This window comes from Rattus norvegicus, chromosome 19, assembly GCF_036323735.1.
Source record: "Rattus norvegicus strain BN/NHsdMcwi chromosome 19, GRCr8, whole genome shotgun sequence".
In the NCBI taxonomy this organism is placed as follows: domain Eukaryota; kingdom Metazoa; phylum Chordata; class Mammalia; order Rodentia; family Muridae; genus Rattus; species Rattus norvegicus.
The window spans coordinates 239,563-263,656 of NC_086037.1; the positions used below are offsets into that span (position 1 = coordinate 239,563).

General features: G+C 40.3%; 2 protein-coding genes across 3 annotated transcripts in view; one reads left to right on the top strand and one right to left on the bottom strand.

Annotated features, from left to right (window-relative positions):
• The window catches only part of LOC120098497 (uncharacterized), a 70,546-nt gene that overhangs the window by 30,935 nt on the left and 15,517 nt on the right, over positions 1 to 24,094 (top strand). For both annotated transcript variants that reach the window (XM_063278752.1, XM_063278753.1), the window contains exons 12-19: positions 5,116 to 5,226; positions 5,585 to 5,713; positions 7,642 to 7,773; positions 9,653 to 9,712; positions 9,800 to 9,915; positions 10,014 to 10,136; positions 13,278 to 13,443; positions 13,776 to 13,873. The gene's annotated coding sequence lies outside the window, so the exon portion shown is untranslated. The remainder of the gene's footprint in view (positions 1 to 5,115; positions 5,227 to 5,584; positions 5,714 to 7,641; positions 7,774 to 9,652; positions 9,713 to 9,799; positions 9,916 to 10,013; positions 10,137 to 13,277; positions 13,444 to 13,775; positions 13,874 to 24,094) is intronic.
• Speer4c1l (spermatogenesis associated glutamate (E)-rich protein 4C1 like) lies at positions 15,138 to 20,005 on the bottom strand. Its single transcript, XM_039098087.2, has 5 exons — positions 19,801 to 20,005; positions 18,605 to 18,764; positions 17,180 to 17,323; positions 16,360 to 16,522; positions 15,138 to 15,644 (listed from the first exon to the last, which is right to left on the bottom strand). The coding sequence occupies exons 1-5, from the start codon at positions 19,919 to 19,921 to the stop codon at positions 15,588 to 15,590; spliced, it is 645 nt and encodes a 214-aa protein (XP_038954015.2). The 5' UTR covers positions 19,922 to 20,005; the 3' UTR covers positions 15,138 to 15,587.

Below are 24,094 nucleotides of genomic sequence, written 5' to 3' on the forward strand. Positions count from 1 at the left end.
TAACTATTAAGAAGGCTTATCCTGGGTTTGTTTTGTTTGTTTGAGATGGGGTCTCTCAATGTAGTTTTGCCTGACCTTAAGCTCACTATGTAGACCAGGCTGGGTTTGAATTCACAAAAGTCCTTCGGCCTTTGCCTAGGGAGGCAAAATGCTGGGATTAAAGCTATGCAGCACCGGGCTGGGGATTTAGCTCAGTGGTAGAGTGCTTACCTAGGAAGAGCAAGGCCCTGGGTTCGGTCCCCAGCTCCGAAAAAAAAAAAAAAAAAGAACAACAACAACAAAAAAAAGCTATGCAGCACCATCATAGGTCTTAATGAGCTTCCTTGCAAGATGGTATATATTAACTTAAAGGAAAATAATATACCACAGCATACATTTGGACACCTGCTTTGTGCCTACTGTGAACAGACACCATGACCAAGGCAACTCTTATAAAGACAACATTTAATTGGGGCTGGCTTACAGGTTCAGAGGTCTAGGCAGCCATGGTACAAGAGGAGCTGTGGGCTCTACATCTTATTCCGAAGGCAAACAGGAGAAAACTCTTCCAGGCAGCTAGGACAAGGGTATTAAAACCTATGCCCACAGTGACACATCTACTCCAACAATAGTGCTACTCCTAATAGGGCTACTCCTTGGGCCAAGCACATAGAAACTATCACAATGCCTGTAATATAGTTTCTGACATCAGAAATTATGGGAAAGTCATGCTGATACTTAGAGTGGCATATGAACTGGGTATGGTAGCTCATGCCTTTAATCCCAAGACTCATGATAGAGAGACAGGCCTATCTCTGAATACAAAGCCTGCCTAATTTACATATTTCTAGGCCAGCCAGGACTACATAGTGAGACTCTACTAGAAATAATAATAAAATCCATATGACAGATTTATTGCCAGAATATAAAAGATGTCCCTAGACATGGTGGGGGTTCTGTCAGAAATGCAGATGAATATGTTTTGTGTCTGTCTACAATGCCAAAATTGGTTTTTTATTTTGTGTCAGGCTCTCACGTAGTCTAGGCTGGTCTCAAGCTCATTATATGGCACAGGATGACCTTAAATGTCTGATCTTCCTCTTTCCCAGTCCCCAGTGCTGGGATTGGAGGCATTTGCAGTGATGCCTGGTTTATGTTATGCTGGAGATTGAAACTAGAGCTTTGTGGTAGGCAAGGCCTTTACCAATTGAACTACACACTGCATCAATAACAGTAAGTTTAAAAGGTACAATGGCTTCATTGGCGTTTATTTGCCACATAGGACCACTTTAATTTATCAATAGCCTGCCCTGACAAAAACAGGTTCCTTCATGCCAGTTTCTACTACTATTAATTAACTCTCAGATCAGACATCCCTCATCACACAGTGAATTTGTTTTCGGTCTGTCTGACCGATTACAAAGGGTCAAAGAGGACTCATCAGAGTCCAAGTTTGCTTTGTTTTTTATCTTTGTTTGTTTGTTTACTGCTGCTCCTTCCCTCACTGGTTTCTCTGTGTGGCCCTGGCTGTCCCAGAACTCACTTCATAGACCAGGCTGCTCTGAACTCAGACTGTCTTCCAAACGCTGGGATTAAAGGCACGCGCCACTATACCAGGCTTCAAGAAGTTTTATAGAAGGCTGAGAAGTAGAGAATGGGGAGCTATTAGGGAGGCAGAGATAATGGGCATGACTGGGTGTGCTGGAATACTGCTGCTGTAGAAACAGGTCACTCTCAGCTACAGGTCTGAGGAAAACTAGAAGTGAAGAGATAGAGGCAGGAGAAAGGGTTCAGAGTCATCCGTAGCTATGTAGCAATGAGACCAGCCTGGGCCACATTGAGGCCATGTCTTTAATAAACAAAAAGCAGATTTAAATATGTTGAGGCTGGTAGAATAGCTCAGTGGGTAAAGATCATTAAACCTGACAACATGAGTTTGATCTCCAGGATCCATGTAGTAGGAGAGGATCAACTCCCACAAGTTGTCTTCTGACCCCCATAAACACTAATTTAAAAAATGTTATGTATTTGGTATTTTGCTTGCAAGTATATTTGAACCACTTGCATACCTAGTATCTGCAGAAGTTAGAAAGCTGCATCAGATCCTCTGACATTATAGTTGCAGACAGGTGTGAGCTGGTAAATAGTGCTGGGTTTGATCCCAGGGGATGAACACAAAATTGAATATCTGGTTTGAAAATATTTCCCTCTTGGGGAAAACAATGTGAAACTCACAAAGAACCAAGAAGTTTTTTAAAATAGAAAAATTATTTCCTTCTAGATTGAGCTGCTTTTTTCATTCTGCATAGTATCTTGCAACATAAAGGTTTTAAATTTTAAGCCAGGCCTTGTGATGCATACCTCTAAGACATGCCTTTGAGACAGAGGCAGGCAGTGAGTTAAGGTCTAGCCTGCCCTACATAGTGAGTTTCAGAGCGGCTAAAGCTACATACTGAGGCCCTATCTCAAAACAAATTAACAAACACTCAAAAAAATTAAATTTTAGGTCCATTTAGTCATTTTTTAAACGATTTATTTATTTTAATGTATATGAGTATACTGTAGCTGTCCTCAGACACACCAGAAGAGGGCATCAGATTCCATTACAGATGGTTGTGAGCCACCATGTGGCTGCTGAGAATTGAACTCAGGACCTTCAGAAGAGCAATCAGTGTTCCTAACCACTGAGCCATCTCTCCAGCCCCTTAATCATATTTTCTTTTATTGCTTTGTAGCTTTTGGTATTGTGTGCATTTTCTTCAGGAATTGAAGGAACTAGTTTACTCAGCCCAAAAGAGGTTAAATGAAGAGGAAATGTGACAATTGAATAGTTAGGGAGGTGCTTTGGCTAAGAGGAAAAGAATGTGATAGGAAATCTTAGAAGACTGAGAAGGACCTGCTGAATGGAATGGAGGAGCATATCTTAAAATGTGCCGGAATTGAAAAGCACTGTGTCTTATTCGAAATTTTCTTTGGCATGTTATCAATGTGACGTTGATACCCAGATGATGTTGATAAGTACAATAATTATGAATAAATGTGGGATGTTGCCCAAAGCCAACTCAGTAATAACCTTTGTACTACATATTGTTCCAACAGATTACATCACAAATCGTTTAATTGAAACAAACTGTTAGGTGATTTTTTTTATAAATAGACTAAAGATTGATGTATCTCAGATTTTTGTAGTTATACATCTTTTTATTTTTAAGTTTGCCCCTTGTAAATGTTAGTTAACGACACCTATGCCAAAGATGTAATGATGACTCAGCACATTCGGCCATGTCCAACAACCTAACTTGATCTCCGGGACCCACATGGTAGAAGAAAACTGATTCCTACACATTATAGTCTGACCGCCACATGTGCCTCCTCATAAATAAATAAACAAGTAAATAAGTGAATAACAATAAAATACTGTTAAAGCCAAAACAAAGAAGTAAAAAACTTAAACAAAACAAAACAAACCAGGCAGTGATTTTTAATCCCAGCACTCAAGAGACAGAGGCAGACAGATCTCTGAGTTTGAGGCCAGCCTGGTCTACACAGGGAGTCCCAGGTCAGCCAGGGCTACCCAGAGAACCCCTGTCTGGAAAAAAACAAAACAACAACAACAAAGTTGTTCCAACACCTATATGTCATTTACATAATAAAAGGATTTGATTTTAGTTTGATAGGTTATCTTGACTGATTTTCTTTCAAATATGAAATCCACCCTGTATTCCTTGGATAAACCAACTTGGTCCTGGTGCATTGTTAATATATTGTTGTATTCAGCTTACTAAAACATCTTATTAGATGTTTTATATGTACATGAAGGATGTTAGTCTATATAGTTTCCTATTCTTTCTAATGATTTTAGTGTTGATACAAGGGTAATGCCAACCTTAGAATAAGTTGGGAAGCCAGGCATAGTGGTGTGCCCTGGTTACTGAAGAGGCTGAAGGCATGAGGATCTTAAGATTGAGATCGGCATGGAGTATAGTGAGACCTATTTTTTTAAATTGGGAAATAACCTTTTAGATACTGTTGCTTCTTTAAATGTTTGGTGGAGTTGTCAAATGTAAACACCTGAAACTAGAGTTTTTGTTGTGGAAAGCTTTGTAACTAAGATTTCAGCTCCTTTCATAAACATAGTTTTATTCAGGTAATGTGTTCTTGTGTGGGCTTGGATGATTTCCATCTTTGAAAGCAATTTACTATTTTATCTAAGTCATTGAATCTGTATGAAGTTGTGCAAAATGCTATCTTCAGGTGATCTGAGGTGATTGAATCTGAGGTGATTGTTTAATTATAATGTCTTTTTCTATAGTTTAGGCTGGCCTGGAACTTACTATGTAGTCCTTGAATTTGTGGAAATCTGCCTCAGCCTCCTAAATGCTAGGTTAATGGGCGTAAGCCATCATATCTGGCTCTTGTCTCATCTGATATTGGTAATTTGTATCTGTACTCATTTATCCAAATTAGTCTGGCTAGAGAAAGAGCAGTGTTATTAACCTTTTTAAAGAATTCTCTCTGTGTAATTTTCAAGTTTATTTTTATGCATATTGATATTTTGCTTGCATGTGTATCAATGCATTCCTGATGCCCAGTGAGGTCAGAAAAGGGCATTGGATTTCCTGGACTAGAGTTACGAACAGCTGTGAACTGTCACATGGGTGCTAGGAATTGAACCTGGGTCCTCTGGGGAGCAGCCAGTGTTCTGCACCACTGAGCATCTCTCGGAGCCCATTTTCTTCTATTTTTCTGTTTTACTGACTTCAGCTTTTTCCTTTACAGGTTTTTCCTTTATAGGTTTTTCCTTGCTTGCTTTGGGCTGAGTTTATGCTTTTTCTAGTTTCTTAAGGTAGAAGCTAAGGTCATTGATTTGAGAGCCATATTTTTTCTAGCATGGATATTTAGTACTATAAATTTCCTCATAAATACTTCTTCATTAGCATCCTCTAAGTTCTAATATATTTTCATTCAGTTCATTTAAAGTATGTTTTAAGGATATCTTTATTAGATTATAAAGCAAATATATGCTTACTTCCTTAAAAAAGCAAGCATTTCAAGGATGTACAATTATGAAATAGAATTTGAATTGTTCTTTAAAAGAAAACTTTGTTTTTAAAATAATAAATTTTCCTCCGGTAGAAATGAAGACTGACCTGAAGTTACTGTTGGAATGTCTGAAGTATCATATGGGCAACCCTTTGACACAAAAGGAAGTTTTGATCACTATTCATTCAGTTTGTAATCAAAATAGTAAGAAATAATAATTAACTTTATTCATATTCTATTTTTTCTCCTTTTTTCCCCTTCTCCTTCCTCTTTCCCTCCTTCTCTCCCTCTTCTCTTCTCTCCCTTCCCTCTCTTTCTTCTCATCCCTCAAGTAACCCAGGCTGGTGATAAGCTTGATCCTCCTGACAGCCTCACCAGCCCAGGACTGCGTGCCTGTGCCACCGCAGCCCACAGCCCCTCTGATTCTGGCTTTGTAGTACAGTAATATATCAATATGCATGGTGGCTTCTTGTACACTTAGTGTGTGTTATATTTATTCATTTGATTATTTTATCCTTAGCAGAGTAAATATAATTTCTTGTTTTATTTGCAAATCTTACAGGTGATGCGGGTATTTATTTCCGGGAAATTGGTGGTTTGATGTTTATAATAGATCTCGCAAAGTCAAGTGAGCATAGCATGGTAAAAGAAGCAGCCTTATACACATTAGGATCTATTGTGGAAGAAAATGGTAAAATATAAAATATTATTTTTATGTGCATGAAATGATTTTAAATAAATCTTTAAATTTTTTTCTCTTCATTTAAAGGTGAATGTCCCTACACCTGGTCGACTCACATTATTTAGGGTTATTTTTGTTTGTTTCCATTGGAGGTTTTTGGTGGTGTTTTTGGTTTTGTTTTAAGTCAAATTTGCTATACAGCACAGGGTGGCCTAAGTGCACAGTTGCCCTGGTTTGCTTCCTAAATATTGCTATTGCTCATGTTATTTTTGAGCTTTGAAAAGACTCTTACATCTTCAAAAAAGTTTTTTTTTAAATATCATAATTATTGTTTGTCCCTCTGGTTTCCAAGCAGATATCTGAATTTTCTTAAGAAAATTTTCTTTTTTTCTCTTGTTTTGTGTTGTGGTAAAAATTAAAAAGGGGCTGAACCAGTTCCCACACGTACCCTGGCAGTTGCACCCTTCACCAGTTCTGGCTCCAGCGGGACATTGGAACTAGTGCTAATTTATCTCAACGGCTCCACGCTGCCTCCATCTACTTTCAGATCTGCTGTCTGAGCGCCACTCCAACATGGAACCCTGTGAGGCCGCCCCACCCCACCGCACCCTCACAGCTCTCTTGGCTGGTTTCCACCATGTCAGGCATACACATCCCAACTCTGTGGTGGCCTGGTGCATCCGGCCACCATACACTCTCTTGAGCTCAATTAAGTCACCACATGAAAGAACACATCACACAGTATCCTCTGATTCAATTGGTAAGATATAATTTGCCCATCTAGACACACAAAATCCTGTACACACCCATCCCTTAAGAATAGTCATAACAACCTGTAATAAGTGCAGAGAGGAATCTTAACATCCACTGCCATGTTCTCTCCACTCCCACTCCTCTGGCCTCCTCTGCCTCTCTAAAACTCTTCTCCAGCTTCATCCTTACTTCTCGTCCAATGACAGGCCTCGTTCTGTCCTGTACCTGCCTTCCCCTTCATAATGACATCAACCTACAGCTTTGTTTTGTTTTTTGGTTTTTTTTTTTTTCTCATTTGGCCTCTCTTTTCACTTGGGATGATTTTTGTTTGTTATTTGATTAGGATTTTATTGGCCGTTCTAGAGTATTTTAAACGTTTGGAGCTTAGACCAAGACATTTTAACTTTAAGGTATTGCTGGGTTTGACAACTAACCAGAGCTTCCAGGGACTAAACCACTACCCAAAGACTATCCATGGACTGACCCATGGCTCCAACTACATATGTAGCAGAGGATGGCCTTCTTGGGCAACAAGAAGGAGAGGCCCTTGGTCCTGCCAGGGTTGGACCCCCAGTGTAGGGGAATGACGGGGAGCAGTGAAGGAGGGGTGGGTGGGGAGGGGAACACCCTTATAGAAGAAGGGGAGGGGGATGTGATGGGGGCTTATGTCCAGGAAACCGGGAAAGGGAATAACATTTGAAATGTAAATAAAAAAATATCCAATACAAAAAAAATTGCTGGTTTGGGACTGGGTAGATGGTTCAGTAGGTAAAGGTGCTTGCCAACAAGCCTGATGACCTGAGTTTGATGCCTAGAACTCATATGATGGAAGGCGAGAACTAACTCCCATAAATTGCCCTCTTATCCACAAGAGTGCTATGGCATGTCTGCACATACGGGTGAGCACATACGTGTGCTTGCATGTCTGCACATACGGATGAGCACACACATGTGTAGTTGCACATACAAATAAGTAAATAAATAAATGTAATTTTGAAATATGTTTTAAAATCTGCTACTTAAGCATGCACGTCTTCATAGATTTAACTGTTTCTAATACATGCCAGTTAAATGAACTCAAGTTTAGAAGCGTCCTCGGTTTGACAACTTTTGTGTTTTGTTCAATATAGTTTTGCAATGGTTTGTGCTAATATGTTAAAATGAAATTGTATTTTGTGTTTCAGTTTACTGTCAGCAATCGTTGTGTACTTCAGAATTATTTCAAGATTTAACCTTGTTCTTAACTAATGATGATTCAAACACAAATTTGAAAAGAATGTCTGTCTATGTTCTTTTGGTTCTGGTGTCAAATAATAGTAAGTACATTCTCATGAATGCTTAAATACATTTTAATATATTTTTGGAATAGTCATCAATACTTTTAATCCAGTCATTTTTGTATTAGTGCCTTTATTTCTTTAAAGATTTATTTATGTATTTTATGTATACAAGTACTTTGTCTGCATGTACGTCTACACATCAGAAGACAGCATCAGGCAGTTGTGAGCTGCCATGTGGGTGCTGGGAATTGAACTCAGGACCTTCAGAAGAGCAATGACTGAACTGAGCCATCTCTCTCTAGCCCTGCCTTTATTTATTTATTTACTTACTTATGTATTCATTTTTTGAGACAGTATTCACTATGTAGATGAGACTGGGTCTTGGACTCTGCTTCCCAAATGTATTACTAACGTTTTATTTCATTGATATGTGAGAGATACTAGTTCTAAGGAAAAAATTAATAGTATATGCATTTTTAAAGATTTATTATATATATATAATATACAGTGTATATATATATAGAGAGAGTGTATATATATATATATATATATATATATATATATATATATATATATATATATACACACACACACTGTAGCTGTCTTCAGACACCAGAAGAGGGCATCAGATCCCATTACAGATGGTTGTGAGCCACCATGTGGTTGCTGGGATTTGAACTCAGGACCTCTGGAAGAGCAGTCAGTGCTCTTAACCACTAAGCCATCTCTCCAGCCCCAGTAGTATATACATTTAATCACAATATCTGTTAAACTTAAAAAACAGTAAAGTGATTTGTACTACTTAATCTTTAGAAAGAAAAACAAGTACTCAATGAACAGGCTGACTTTTCACTGAATTGATTATTTTGTTACAAAATTTACTCTTGGTCCCCAGTGGTTTTCATTTTGGAATAATTTTAGGTTTATTGAAAAGTTGAAAACATGATATAACGTGTACATATACTTTATATATGTGTATAAATTATCAAGAGTTTATGCAGTTAAAACTTCACGTGTGTACCAACGTACATATGCAGGTGCACGTGTTTGTGCTTGACGTAGAAGCTGGAGGTTGGATGCCTTCCTCAATCAGTTTCTTCGTTTGTTTGTTTTGCCTTTTGAGGCAGAGTCACTTACTGAGTCTGAAGCTTGGCAGTCTGGCTAGCCTGGCTTCGGGTGAGCCCCGGGTCAGACTGGGGTCAGACATAAGCCTCTGCACCTGGCTCTTCTTCATTTTTTACACAGTGCTGGGGATCAAGCTCAAGCCCTTAGGCTGCCACTTTACTGGCTGAGCCATCTCCCCAGTCCTCCATGTTTTAAAATCTTGCTTCCTTTAACTCTTGTAATTGTTAGCTAATTGAATTACTTCTAGATTTTTTTTTGTGCAGCTTTGGAAAATCTGAAAAAGATTTGCAGTTTTTCTAGTTTGGAGATATTCATTTTGTAACAGAACTATAACTTTTTAGAGGAAAACTGAATGTTGTACGTTGCTAAGCATAGTGTATTTTCTATAGGAAAGCTGCTGTAGTATTTTTAAAAGAAATTAAAAATGTGTGTGTATGGATGTTTTGCCTACATGTATGTCTATGCACCATGTGCCTGCCTGGTACCCATAGAGGCCATAGGAGGGCATCAGATCCTCTGGAACTAGAGTTACAGATGCTTGTAAGCCACCATGTGGGTGCTGGGAATTGATCCCAGGTCCTCTGGAAGAACAGGAAATGCTCTTTCTTAACTGCCAACTCATCTCTCCAGCCCCTTGATTATAGGTTTTTTCCTACTATAATTCTGTATACTCCAGAATACTTTCAAGTAGCTTAAAAGCTAATTAAGATACCATTTCAGTGTCTTAATTTGTATAAAATTATTTTTAAATAAAAGTCATGTTCATGTAATGTGGCTCATTTTTTTTAAGGAATGGACAAACTCTTGTGAGAAAAATGGGTTGTATTGAAGTTCTGTCAGAGATGTTCAAGTAAGTAAATAAAATGTCTTATTAGTCATTGCTTAGGACATTAGAAAATTTATGGAAATTCATTACCTTTTCTTTTTAACCCAATAGGACAGTTCTTTCCAATTATGAGTTGAACTTGTCAGATAATAATGATTTCCAGAGTTATCTGTTATGGTCTTCAGTGTGCAGTACTCTGTGTGAGTGTGTCAACAATCCTCAAAATGGTAATTATTTCAACAGTATAAATCCAAATATAAAAACAAATCGTGACTGATATTTTGCAAAAACCAGATTAAAATATGGTTGTTAATCCTCCTTTCAGATGAGAATCAACTTCTTTGTTGTTCACTTTTTTCATATGTAAATGAATGGCTAATGAATTGCATGAAACCTGAGATAATTCGACCTATATGTTCATTTATTGGACTAACTCTTACAAATAATAGTAAGTATTCATTATTTTCTAGATTATATATTAGAAACATATTTCAAAGCATAACAAAAGTCTACTGAATTCAGTTGAGTTTGGTGCTTCTAATTTGGACCATTTTGGATAGGATATTCAAAATGCTGGGAGTCAAACTCAGGTCTCCTGGAAGGATAACCAGTTTTCTTAACTGCTCAGCCATCTCTCAAGTACTCACTCATGATCTTATCGGAGCTGTGTGTTTGTATAATGTATGTGAGTGCTCTACTGTGTCTATACCTATGCCAGAAGAGGGCACCAGATGCCGTTACAGATGGTTGTATGGGTGCTGGGAATTGAACTCAGGAGCTCTGGAAGAGCACTCAGTGCTCTTATCTGTTGAGCCATCTCTCCAGCCTCATTATCATAACTTAGTAAAATTATAGTAGAATCAGTTTTATATCGTGCAGTTAGAAAATTCTAATGACTTAGACAAATTCTTTAAAATATAGGAGTTACTAGAACTTTAAAATGTAGATAATTTGAATATTCCTCTATCTGAAATGTCTATTTATTCTCTTGTTTTCTTTATTTTTGAAGGATTTTTTTAAAATGAATATTTGCCTATATGTCTGTATGTGCAGTGCCCTTGGAACTAGAGTCATAGGCCGTCGTGACCTACCATGTGGGTTCTTAAAACTGAGCCAAGGTCCCCTTCCTTCAAGAGGAGAGAGTGGACTTAACCAAAGAACCATCTCTCCAGTCCCAAGTTTGTTATTTTTTCAAGACATGGTTTTGTGTATCTCAGTCTGGCCTTGGACTTGTTGTGTAGCAGAGCTGGCTTTGAACTGGTTCTTTCTCTTCCTGAGATGACAGTTGTGTGCCATTACACCTGACTCCACAGTTCCATATCAAATAGAACTCACAAATGAAAGCTTTTATAGACACAAGAGAATATCACAGCATGATGGTTTTACTGGTGAATTCCAACAAACAGGTCAGGGAAAAGGCCCTCAAAAATTCTATATAAATTATTCCTAAAAATAAAAGTAAAAGAAACACTTCTGAATATATCCTGTAAAGCCAGCATTATACCCAAGTCAAAAAAGGCATTTCAATAAAATTATAAGTCTATTATGAGCATAGGTATAAAATACTATTTGTCTGAGACAGAGCCTCATGTAATCTGTGTAGTTGAGGATAAGCTTGACTCCTGACCTTGCTGCCTCTTCTCCCAAATGCTGTAATTACAGATCTGTGCCATCATTCTGCTTGATTTATCTGGGGCTGGGAGTTAAACTCACTGCTTTGTATATGTTACACAAGTATGCTGACTAATGCTGAGTTACATTCCCAGCCCTAGATACAAAAATATGTAACAAAATATTTACAAATCAAGTTAGGATGATGCAACCAATTCGAGTCTGTCCTGGACTACATGGCAAATTACAGGCCAGTCTGAGTTCAAAAGGGTTTTGTAAAAATTTAACCATATGGAGAAAGGATAATACGTTATGACCTAGTGACCTATCTCATAGAAGTGCAGGATTTGTTAAACATTGTAAAACCATAATCACATGCTAGAAAAAAGAGGAAATACTTTCCTTTTAGAGGAAAAGTATTATGCATAATGTAACATGTCTTCATAACAATAGCTCTTTTTAAAAATTATTTTTCATCTTTTTAAAATATAAACAGGAGTATGAATTACCTCACTTTTCCTTTTGGCAAGATATAATAAGATCGTTATTCCCATGATACCAGGAACAACCGAAGCAAGACTAAGCAAAGCAATAAGACTAAGCAAAGGCTTCTTCTTACAATATCTGTATAGCAAATACCTCCCTTCCTAGTATCACAATATACTTGTCATAACCCAGAGAGCATGAGAACCTTTTCCACAAAAATAGGACATAGTACAACACAGTGTAAGGTAAAGTGAGAAAAAATATTTTCTTCTCAAGGGCAGCATTCCAGCCCCTGCTTGCAACTGTCACCAGTCTTTACTTGATCCTGTCTGGGAACTGTATCTCAATGACTCCACAATTTCTTTCTTTGTACTTTTGTTTTGAAAGTAACACTTTCTATAACATAGCTAAATGTCCTCGAAGGGGTTTAATCATGCTAAAAGAAAGCAACATAATATATAATGTCCGCAACCTTCAATGACTTGTATCTATTTTCTTAGGGGTATGATTCAGATACCTTCCCAGATCTGGATTTACCTTTCGTCATTGTTATCTGTATAGAAAATCAACAATATCGAATTGATATTTCAGTTTTCTGGCATAATGTTCTCAGGAAAAAGAGCTAATGATTTTGTAATTTGCTCGGCGTCTATTGTTATGTCCCTCATTTCATTGCTGACTTTTAATTTATGTATTGGCTCTCTTGCATTGTTAGATTGAGGAAGGGGTTGTTACCCTTGGGGATATTATCAAAAAAAAAAGAAAGAAAGAAAGAAAGATCTTGGTTTCCCTGACTCTTTGTATTTTTCTCTTTGTTTCTAAAGGCTTGATTTGAACCCTGAGTTTATTTCCTTCCATCAACTCCTACCAGACTCTCTATGGGATGAGGCTTTGCCTCACCTTGGTACAGCAGCATGTAATAAATGAAGCTTCTGCTGATCCCTGCTGTGGTGTTGCACATCACAATCTCACTGAAAACCATGCATAGCCTCGTTTGAGGATCTCTTAAGGCAGCCCACTATTTCAGTGTTCCCTGCAAGGTGCCAAGGGATAGTTCTGCATGCACCTCGACAGGTTTCTCTATGGTCTTCTGGGTCATTTGATAAAAGTTTATAGTGAGTTCGAGGACGAACAGACACACACACACACACACACACACACACACACACACACACACGCAAACACACACACACACACACACACACATACACACACAGAGACTTTACTGAAATGTTGCACATCCTTTGCACACCAAGAATAAAGTGAGCATTACTGAAAATACACCAATAATGGAATGTGGGGAAGCTGGGGCTTAGAGTTACTTAAAAGACCCGATGCAGAGTCTCCTGTTATTGGAGGAGAAACTTGATAGACAATGTGGTGCTTTATTTTCTTTCTCTTGGCTGGCAGCCAGGGCTTTGAGTGTGTTTGGCAAGTACTGTAGCACTGAATTAAATCCTAGGGCTGGAACCCTATTAATCGTTTACAACAGTTACAGGGCAGGCTGGATGAAGACACTCAGCCCACAATGTGGACATCTCAAGTCAGTCACTGGACAATGGCTGACAGACTTGTCTGAAGACGGGAAATGTTTCTCTCTCTTGGAGGGGAAAGAAGGACCCTACAACTACACTGAACTCTAAGGACAGTCTATTTAGGTAAGGGATGACACCAACTATTTTGTCTCATGTCACACGTGTCAGTAGAAAATATCCAAGGTATTGGATGCCGCTGTTAGCATTAACAGAACAAAGCACATAGTGTTGGGAAGGATAATAAATTATGAGTATGATTAGAAAACCCCAAAACTCTTCCAGGTTCTAAAAGAGCCAAAAATACCACCAAATACAGCATTAATGGGATAGGTTGGTTAGATCTGGTCACTAGTTTCTATTGTGTTACCTATGACTCTTTTCCTGTCATGGTAGGCTTATAGTGACTAGAGGACCTAAGCTTGAGAGTAACCAATGCCTCTCCCTTGCTTCTCTAGCTGCTGAGCATTGAAAAGCCCTAATGAGGCAGCATCCATTTGCAGACATACTGGATTATTCTTCTGCACTTTATCTGTCTGAGTCACCTCCACTCTCAGTAAGTCAGTTTAATTCCATAAATTGGAAATGAGTCACACGAAAAAATACTTTCTCAATACAATCACAGATTTCCCATGGAAAAGGGGCAACATGAACTGTCCCACCTAAGTTCTGGGCTTACACAGACATGTGTTCACAGCTGCGGTCTGCATTCCAGTATGGATGCTCTTGAGGTCCTCCCTAAGCTGCATAGATTAAGATAATTATCTTGCTTTCTATCAAAAGAATTCATTATGCCAAGTTGGCCTGTAGAAGGAGGCTAGTCTCTTCTGTATTTTATCAAATGTGCATAATCTATGGAATCATCATTGATAGTAAGTGAGAGATCTGTTTGGAATTGAAACTGGGTGATGCTGGAGGATGATCCTGAATGCACAATGAGCAGTGGAGGCACCAGAGCCCGGTATGGATGCCTAGCAGCCTACCACATTGAGCAGGCACCGCTCAACCACCTGTACATACACATCTCCTGAAATCTGTCTCCTTAATTGGAGGTGATCATGTCCACCTACTACAGCACATGCCCTGGAAGGACAAAAGCTACCTACAGGAGCTGTGGTGATGACTCCCAGGTTAGAGCATCTGCTGCTCTCTCAGAAGAACCACGTGGTCCCTAACAATCATCTACAACGGAGAATGTTATTCCCTCTTTTGGGTCATGGGGAAAATGCACCCAGGAGGGACCCAGACATAGAGTTGGAAAGAAAGATCCATTGACTTAAATGATAAAAATAAATATAATCAGCAACCATAAAAAACACAGCATATGAATGATCAAGTAAAACAGCACCTATAAAAACCTATTTCCCAAAATGACTTTGAAGGTCATTATCTCTGTGGTTTAATGCTGATGCTGTATTGTAAGAAAAACTGAGGCACATGGTTCTCGGTAAGGATTACTTCTGTATTCCTTTGTGAACGTTGTCATGTTTTTTCTGCAGCTGTACAGCAATGAGTGTATTTTACTCAATGTCTGGTGCACACAATCAATAAGGAATGTGTGTTGTGGACTGATATAGACTAGGAGGAGCAGAACACATGACAGCATGGATAGAGTATGGCAGTGATTGCATCATAAAGTGTGTGTCCATAAAAAAAAAAGTCACAGTATCCCCACAAAAGACCCTATCACCCTGTGTAGCCCTTGGTGGCTTTGAATTCACTATTTAGCCCATGTTCCCTCGAACATTCAAAGATCCAATTCTAGATGTCAGTTCTAAGGCTACAGGAGGGGAAAGGACTATTGAATAACGAAGGTGGTCTTAAGAGTCAAGAGTTCCAAATCAATTTTTATTCATAAGGAATACAATTAACAAAAAACAGTCTTAATGAACAACTAAAGTGTTATCAAAAATGAAAAAAAGTAACAGGAATATATAACTATGAAACAACAAAAATCAAACTTCAATGAAAATCATAACCAAAAATGTTTCTTAACGTTTTATGATGGACATTTAGAAGAACAATTGTACTGCTGTTTCTGTTGTAGGACACGAGATGTCAAGGAAGTCCCCTCAGTTGTCTCTCAAACGGTGTTGTGGATATGAGAAAGGGATGAAGACCTCAGTCAGACAGGCTGGCATACTGATAGATAAATTTAGGGTCTCTAACCATTGAAAAAATTAACTGAGATGAGGAACATTCACCCAAAAAAGGCTTTGGCACTTGACGATGGTCGTCAGCAGGGAACTCCTGAGAAAGAAACTCATTCTTCAGGTGGCCGTCTTCCTGGGATGTGTCCTATTCCATCTCTCCTGCATCTCTGAGACCTGGGAGAAGAAGGCAGCTATTAAGACGCTGATTTGGTGGGGACACGCTTGCCAGCTGTCAAGTTGCTGCCTTCTCTCCCTTCAGCTGCATTAGGCAGAAAACATTGATCTTTTAACTGAAATCATTGCTAATATCTCTGCAGCCTGGGGAAAATCACCAGCAACCCTCACAGTAATGTGGGATAACAAGCTGCTAGTCAGACTTCTACCAGTGCAAACCAAGAACGGGGAAACAGGAAGAGAACTAATTGGGTTGCAGGAAGAAAGGAGAAGGGCACAGGATAGCCAGATCAAAGCCAATGACAAGGACTCATTTGCCATTTGCACTTGGTTCTTATCCCTGCAAGGTGCTTCCAACCATCACATGACCCCTGTATGACCTTTGTAACACGACCAAGAACTTGTTCAAAACTCTTCATAGCATCCAATCTATCACAGGGAGATGCAGTAATGTGATATGCTATTCCTCTGTCACCATTTCTGGACTGCAGTTTCAAAAAGAGCAGAAAAGTATACTTGCCAGTAATTCAGTTTCTGAAAAGTGGTTAACTTCCCAGAATACTGTGCATAGACAGAGCAATGAATAACTGTATCACAGGAGGTGGTTGACTGATTGGGTGTGAGAGATTAGAAAGATGATAGGGGAAAGCAAAGATGTATCAAATAGGCAAATGGTATCAGACATTGTTAATCTGACGCAGCTGCTTGTTCCTACCAAATTTTGCTGGGTCTGGAGGATGCTGGTCTTCTCCTGTTCGTCTTCATCATTCGGGTTCAACTCAAACAAGTACCGCTGTACCTCCTTGCTCTCCTGCTTCAATGTGACCAACTTCTTCTTCATGCATGCCTGGTCCATCAGGAGCCGGCTCTGCAGGTTGCTGGAAACACACTCTGCATAGTAAGATCCTGAAGCCTCTTTCTCCCATTCCAACTGCCAAATCCCACAGACTCCACCAGGACCCAGATACCCACAAAGACTTCACAGAATACATCTCCAAACACATACATGGCTGCTGCTGCTGCTGCTGCTGCTGCTGCACAAACAGCAAACGGCCAATCCAGGGAAGAATGCATTGTTTCTGTGACCCAAGCACCAATAAGAGTCCATGTCTCTCCAAAAGAACAAGGGATCTACAAGTATCCATGAAAGCCCAATGCGTGGGGGCAACATCTATTAGTAGCAGGCAAAGAACCACAAAGGAGGACAGTAGAACCAAGGGAAGGTCATGCTAACCATGTGGTCCACACATTGAGCTTTGTTAAACCTGGTACGACCCCAGAGGCCCAGGTCCGCCTAATAACACTCTGATGCCTGAATCAGTGTAGTTCTATCCAGAGTTTTCTAAAGATGCATAGACACTGTGCTCATAAGTAACAGTCTCTTATGAAACTGAAACTGAGTCCAAAAGACCCACGGCACAGTGATATTTAAACAGCAGAAGTAATGGAACCAGAGCTGCAGAATCTCCAATCCAGAACAAAGAAAGGCAGAAATGGCCATTCCCCAAGTGATGGCCCTTCTGACCAGTACTTACCGATAGAAGTTAATCTCCTTCTTGAGCTCCTGAAATTTCTGACAATGTTCAGTGTTCTTTATCTCTAAGTTGTGCAGTAATGACATGACCTCTTTCTCCTTTATCTTCAATTTTTCATAAAATGGATTTGGCCTGAAGTAGGGGCTGGCCCCAGGAAGAGAGAACCCAATGAACATCGGCGTTTAGGATTATAGGAACTCGGCTGAGTCCTGTACTAACCCAGCTCTGGAAGGACACTTTCTGAATTCTACATAATGGGATCTTCTTCAGGTTCAGAAACTTGTAATTGTGCGCCCAGGACAACAGAAAGTAAACACCCAGAGAAAGGGATCCCTGTCTCACTTTTTTCAATCAGGAGGGCTGGATCTGCATTGATACCTGTTATGCCATCAGGAGCCTAGGCCACAGCTCTTATGCCCACACACACACACACACACACACACACACACACAAATACACATACACAAACACACCAGAAACCTGTGATTTCATTTTTCCTGTTTTGACAACTGGAATGCTACAAGCTGAATAACTAATATTCTAGAGGCAGACAGTACACATAATTCTGGAGATGAGACCAGATATTGCCACAAACTTATAATCTGCCCAAGGCATACAAATGTACAGACAAATGTAACCACACAGGCAAAGATCTGTACTGTTGAAAGTGTGGCTTCCAAAATATAGCACTCACATCTCCATGAAACTGTTATACAGGTAAATCCTGAGGCCAAAAAACAGACCCCTAAATTCCAGGTGTGGAGGGATATACAAACATATAAAAGTTGTGCATATGCGTGTAGACATGTGCACACACAGACACACAAGCTGGGACACACCCACAAGAAAAGAAAACAGACTCAGAGAATGAGAAAGAGAGATAAATATGGAAACAGAGAGCACAGTGAGAATCAGTAGAAATGTATGCACCATTACTGTCTCCGAGTATAAGGCACACAGACAAGAAGGAACAGGCCTGAGTCTCGGGCCTTCTAGTTAAGCAATGATATAAACAATGTGGGACCTGTCACCTCAGGCTGCTCCCAGGAGATGCCAGCATTCAGTCACCTTCCTAGAAAGTACAAAGACTCTCCACAAACTCACAGCACCTAGAACCTGCCAAAGCTACCACCTGTCGAGGGCTTTCCAAGTATACACTGGGAACTCATGTTCCAGGGACTTGATCCCTGAATTCTTCACTCAGATCACAAGTTCCGATTTTCAACTGGAGGAACCAGAGAGTACATTTCCAAACTCACTCCTCACTAAGGGTCAGGTTCTGAATCTCCTCTATATGGGAGACGAGGTTTAGGACAAGGTCTTTCGGGAGGCACAGCATTCTAGAGCCCACCACCTTAATAGGATAAGATGAGAGTGATACTGCACAGCGGTGAATGACACAAGAGCTTTTGGAGCAATGCATACCTCTTGTTCATGGATACATCTGTCACATAAAGGAGGCGATCATTCAGCTCATTTCTCTCCTTGGTAGTTAGCTCGAGCTCTCTAATCAGCCTCTCCTCTTCCTCGTTGCCCTGCACCTTGTTTAGGACAGTTTCAGGGGATGACGTCTGTCTGCAGGCCTCTGTAGGTAGAAGAACATAAGTGAACCTGCATGGGGAGAATGCATAGAGCATACAGAGACCACCCTGAGGCCCAAACAGGAGAACATGCCTGGAAGCCAGTGTCGCTGCAAGGAGTTTGGTCTATGCATAAGAGGCCTCCTAAGTAGATCTCAGTTCCCCCACTAAATATAGAGACTAAGAGATGTAAGCAGCCACGTGTTTCCTATGCCTGCCGACACAGGCTTACAAGTACCAGAGAGAATGGCTTCTCCAGGATTATTACCAGCTACGCAGGCTACAACCTGGTTTCAAGACCCACACCCTGTGGTTTCAGAAGTCAGATCATCAATTCAGCATCCACAAAGACTTGAGTGATCAGGGATACTCAGATATCCTTCACTGCTATTCTAGTCCAATAACTTTGGATTACAAAGTCATGCAGGGGGAGGACATGGTTGGCAGACTTATCAATTCCCCCTACCGAAATGACAAATGCCCCAGAAGTGCCAATAGGTTACAGGCTCTTTCTTGGTCTACCCACTCCAAATAGTTTGGCTACTGTAGAAAAATATCTGCCACACAGAACCTCTAATATATGAGGGGAAGGCTGGCCCTGCCAGCCAGAGGTAGTCAGAGGAGTTCTAAAAAGATAAGGTCATGGCCAGGAGCACCATTCTCTCCCTGTTGCGACTGTCAGAGAGCCACTCAATTTAAAGAAGCAATGAAAGTGAAGTACATTGATGCCCTGTTTAATTCAGAAAAGTTATACCCTCCATGACTCCTGATGGTGTTATTATACCAATTTAACATACCGAATGCACTGTAAAAGTAAAGGCTAGAAGTTCACAGAATGATAGCATAGGCATTATCATATCCTCCATTTGGGTATGGAGAAACTAATGATGTGAAAACCTCGACTTTCAGGAATTGTGATAATCATGGAATTCAATATCTTTGGAGATGTTCCAGTGGTTGTGGCCCACTGCTATAAAGGCCATCTATAGCTCCCACACACACCCCTGACAGGAAGCTCAACATACACTGCCCAGAACTTACTCCACATTCCACATGACCACGTCCTGTGTCCATCATTACTTTTAGGTTTCGTTTGCTTCACTCTAGACTCTTCTCCATCAAAATCAACTCTCCCAAAGCGCCCGCGAAGACGGGCAAACATGCCTGTGGATATATCCTTTGGACACTAAGAGAGAAAAATTAGGGAACTGGTTGTCACTACAACACTGGTGACATCACAGGGATTCCAAGAAGTCTCTAGGAGACAATAGAATGTCCAAGAAGGGACGGCTGATGTCACGGGGAACAGACTTTGCCTCCCTGCTTATGTTCTCCCTGTACTGAGCAAAAGCTGATGTGCCCTTTTCGGGAGACTTCCCTGTGGCATAGCCACTGAGCACCACATGCTTCCAAAGCCAAATTTGGCTCTAGGCTTGAGTGGAAAAACCTAAGTCATTGCTCTGTATCTAAATGAGTGCTTCCTCCTGAATCCCTGCACAGAAATGTTTCATCCTACCTCAAATTCTCCTCACTCAGCAATATTACCCATTAAAAATTACTGAGAAATCACACCAGTTTACATAAGTAGCCAAAGAGGTCTCCTCATGTGCAGGTGCATGAAATCACACCCAGAAATAGCCTGCAGGGTAGGTTGCAATGTGGGTGTGTGTTATGGGTACAACCTGAAGCTTTGTGCTTAACATTTGACAGTTGCCACCAGATTCCTTAGGAGAGAGAATTGCAATCATTATGGTCCTGGCAACAATGTGGAGATCTGTTGGCAGAGGAAACGGAAATATTGGATCCACCAGTGAATGCACCCTCAGGCTGAGTGTGGGGCTCTCCTCTTTGCACTTAAGTTACCAAAGCAGGATTGCTTACAGGCCTCTCTAAGCTCTAACACGCAATTCTATCTGAAAAACAAAATAGTCAGCAGATGTGAGGGGTGCAGCCAAAGGGGTAGGACAAGCCTAGAGACATGACTCAGTGGACAGAGTAAGAAACAAGCATCTTCCCTTCTGATTCATGGATCACCCCACAAAACACAAATCATCTATTGTCATAAAAAAAGAACAAGTTATTTTATTGAATGCACACACTAATGCTGATTGATCAGAGGCATAGCTCAGATTTTGGGGGCAGATCCATGACTTGAACTATCTTCCTGACAACTCATAAAGCAAAATAAATAAATAAATACATAAGAATGAAAGAAAGAAAGAAAGAAAGAAAGAAAGAAAGAAAGAAAGGAAGGAAGAAAGGAAAGAAAGAAAGAAAGGGAGAAAGAAAGAAAGAAAGACAGACAGACAGACAGACAGACAGACAGAAAGAGGAACATAGAAAGAAAGGAAGGAAGGGAGAAATGAAGGAAGGAAGGAAGGAAGGAAGGAAGGACGGAAGGGCAGAAGGAAGGACGGAAGGATGGAAGGAAGAAAAGAAAAAAAAACAAAAAGCACAAGCTTCTCATATGAAGTTACAGGAATAGTGGTCCAGTGGTCAGTTCTCCTTAGGACATTTTAGATATGACAATGCATAGTGACCCTTAATTTGATGGGTCCTATATAAAGCTTTGTGCAATATTGTCATTTTAACAAACCTCATCCAGAACATATATAACGACACAGGATATGATTGCCATGTCCTTGCTGTGTATCGAGTTAATTTTCTGTGTCCTTGATTGTCAGGCATATTACAGCAACGACCTGAAATGGCTGGTAGACTTGGGAGAAAGTGGATAAAGTTATAGCTGTGGGTTACACACCTCAATTGTGAATGGCTAAGAATGTCCTCACAGTCCTTGGAGGCCCCTCCTGTAAGACTATCCTTTGGAAAGTGGAAGCAGGTTTATCTGAGCTCAGAGTGAACCTGGCGAGCATGGAAGAGGACAACATGGGATAATTGAGACCCTGTCTAAAACCATCACTGAAACCCACCCTTCATTCAAAGCATCATCTACCAATTCTGGAATTTTGACGATTCTCTGCCGACCAGTCTTTCATTCTGGAGTGGTAGAAAAGAACTGGAAATGATCTTTCTATTCTAAGGACCTCGATCTGTCTTTCTTAGGTCCACGTAAGAACAAATGAAATGGTTGTCACCATCTGAACAACTTACTATCACCTACTCAGCATTTCTAGCCTAATACTGTGCCTATGGCGATCTCAAGCTTCCCTGAGTGCTGCTGCCCCAGCAAGAAGAATGAGGTACTGAGGTCAAACCCCAGTGAACCTTTCAAGGGGTTAGAAGGAAGCCATCAGAGATACTCCACTTCTTTGTCCTTAGATTAAATCAAGATGATACAATGTGAATCTAGTGGGCTATTTAACCAGACATCTTTCTGGCAACACAACCTATCTGAGTTCATTGCTTGGTAGGATTCATGCCCCACCATCCTAGATGTTTCTTGATACATGGCTGCCAAGGGCCAGGTTTCCTGAGTTTTGTTCTTTATAGAATGGGGTGTAGTCAATCACTGTTGCCCTGTGTAAGAAATGACAAATATCTATAACAACTGACCACACTGTTCTTGTGTGTACAAGTACAGTAGTGGAAACCCAGCATAACTGAGGAGCGGGAAAGCAGCACTGTGTCCTGGTCTTTCTGTGCAATATCTGGCTCACAGGCGGCTGGGGCAAACCTTGAGTTCCTCTGTAGAAACAGAGTGAGGTTGAATGGGCGCTGAGCCGGCTGAGCAACACAGCTGAGGCTTCTCAATTCCAGCAACAAACACATTATTGGTTTCCCATCTCAACACCTCATTTCATGGTCTTGTCCCCACACCTAGCTTAACCACAGCAATTTTCATACATGCCAGCCTGCTATTTCATGTTGTTGCTGTAATACGCCTCCACATCATAGATTCTTAAAAACAAAAAAACAATAAACCTGACACTGAACAGGGTGATTCTTGTCAGCGTCCTGTGCATTTGGGGCCCAGGTAGGTTCGCAAATAACCAGGACACAGGAGATGCAGAGCAAAGGCCGATGCAACTGCATGCAGTTGCAAGTTTATTAATCCTTATGTAGACATGAATATGAATTACCTCACTTTTCCTTTTGGCAAGATATAATAAGATCGTTATTCCCATGATGCCAGGAACAACCGAAGCAAGACTAAGCAAAGCAATAAGACTAAGCAAAGGCTTCTTCTTACAATATCTGTATAGCAAATACCTCCCTTCCTAGAATCACAATATACTTGTCATAACCCAGAGAGCATGAGAGCCATTTCCACAAAAATGGGACATAGTACAACAGAGTGTAAGGTAAAGTGAGAAAAAATATTTTCTTCTCAAGGGCAGCATTCCAGCCCCTGCTTGCAACTGTCACCAGTCTTTACTTGATCCTGTCTGGGAACTGTATCTCAATGACTCCACAATTTCTTTCTTTGTTCTTTTGTTTTAAAAGTAACACTTTCTATAACATAGCTAAATGTCCTCGAAGGGGTTTAATCATGCTAAAAGAAAGCAACATAATATATAATGTCCGCAACCTTTAATGACTGTTATCTATTTTCTTAGGGGTATGATTCAGATACCTTCCCAGATCTGGATTTACCTTTCGTCATTGTTATCTGTCTAGAAAATCAACAATATCGAATTGATATTTCAGTTTTCTGGCATAATGTTCTCGGGAATAAGAAGTAATGATTTTGGAATTTGCTCGGCGTCTATTGTTATGTCCTCATTGCATTGCTGACCTTTAATTTATGTATTGGCTCTCTCGTGCATTGTTAGTTTGAGGAAGGGGTTGTTACTCCTGTGGATCTTCTCAAAGAAAAAAAAAAGAAAGATCTTGGTTTCCCTGACTCTTTGTATTTTTCTCTTTGTTTCTAAAGGCTTGATTTGAACCCTGAGTTTATTTCCTTCCATCAACTCCTACCAGACTCTCTATGGGATGAGGCTTTGCCTCACCTTGGTACAGCAGCATGTAATAAATGAAGCTTCTGCTGATCCCTGCTGTGGTGTTGCACATCACAATCTCACTGAAAACCATGCATAGCCTCGTTTGAGGATCTCTTAAGGCAGCCCACTATTTCAGTGTTCCCTGCAAGGTGCCAAGGGATAGTTCTGCATGCACCTCGACAGGTTTCTCTATGGTCTTCTGGGTCATTTGATAAAAGTTTATAGTGAGTTCGAGGACGAACAGACACACACACACACACACACACACACACACACGCAAACACACACACACACACACACACACATACACACACAGAGACTTTACTGAAATGTTGCACATCCTTTGCACACCAAGAATAAAGTGAGCATTACTGAAAATACACCAATAATGGAATGTGGGGAAGCTGGGGCTTAGAGTTACTTAAAAGACC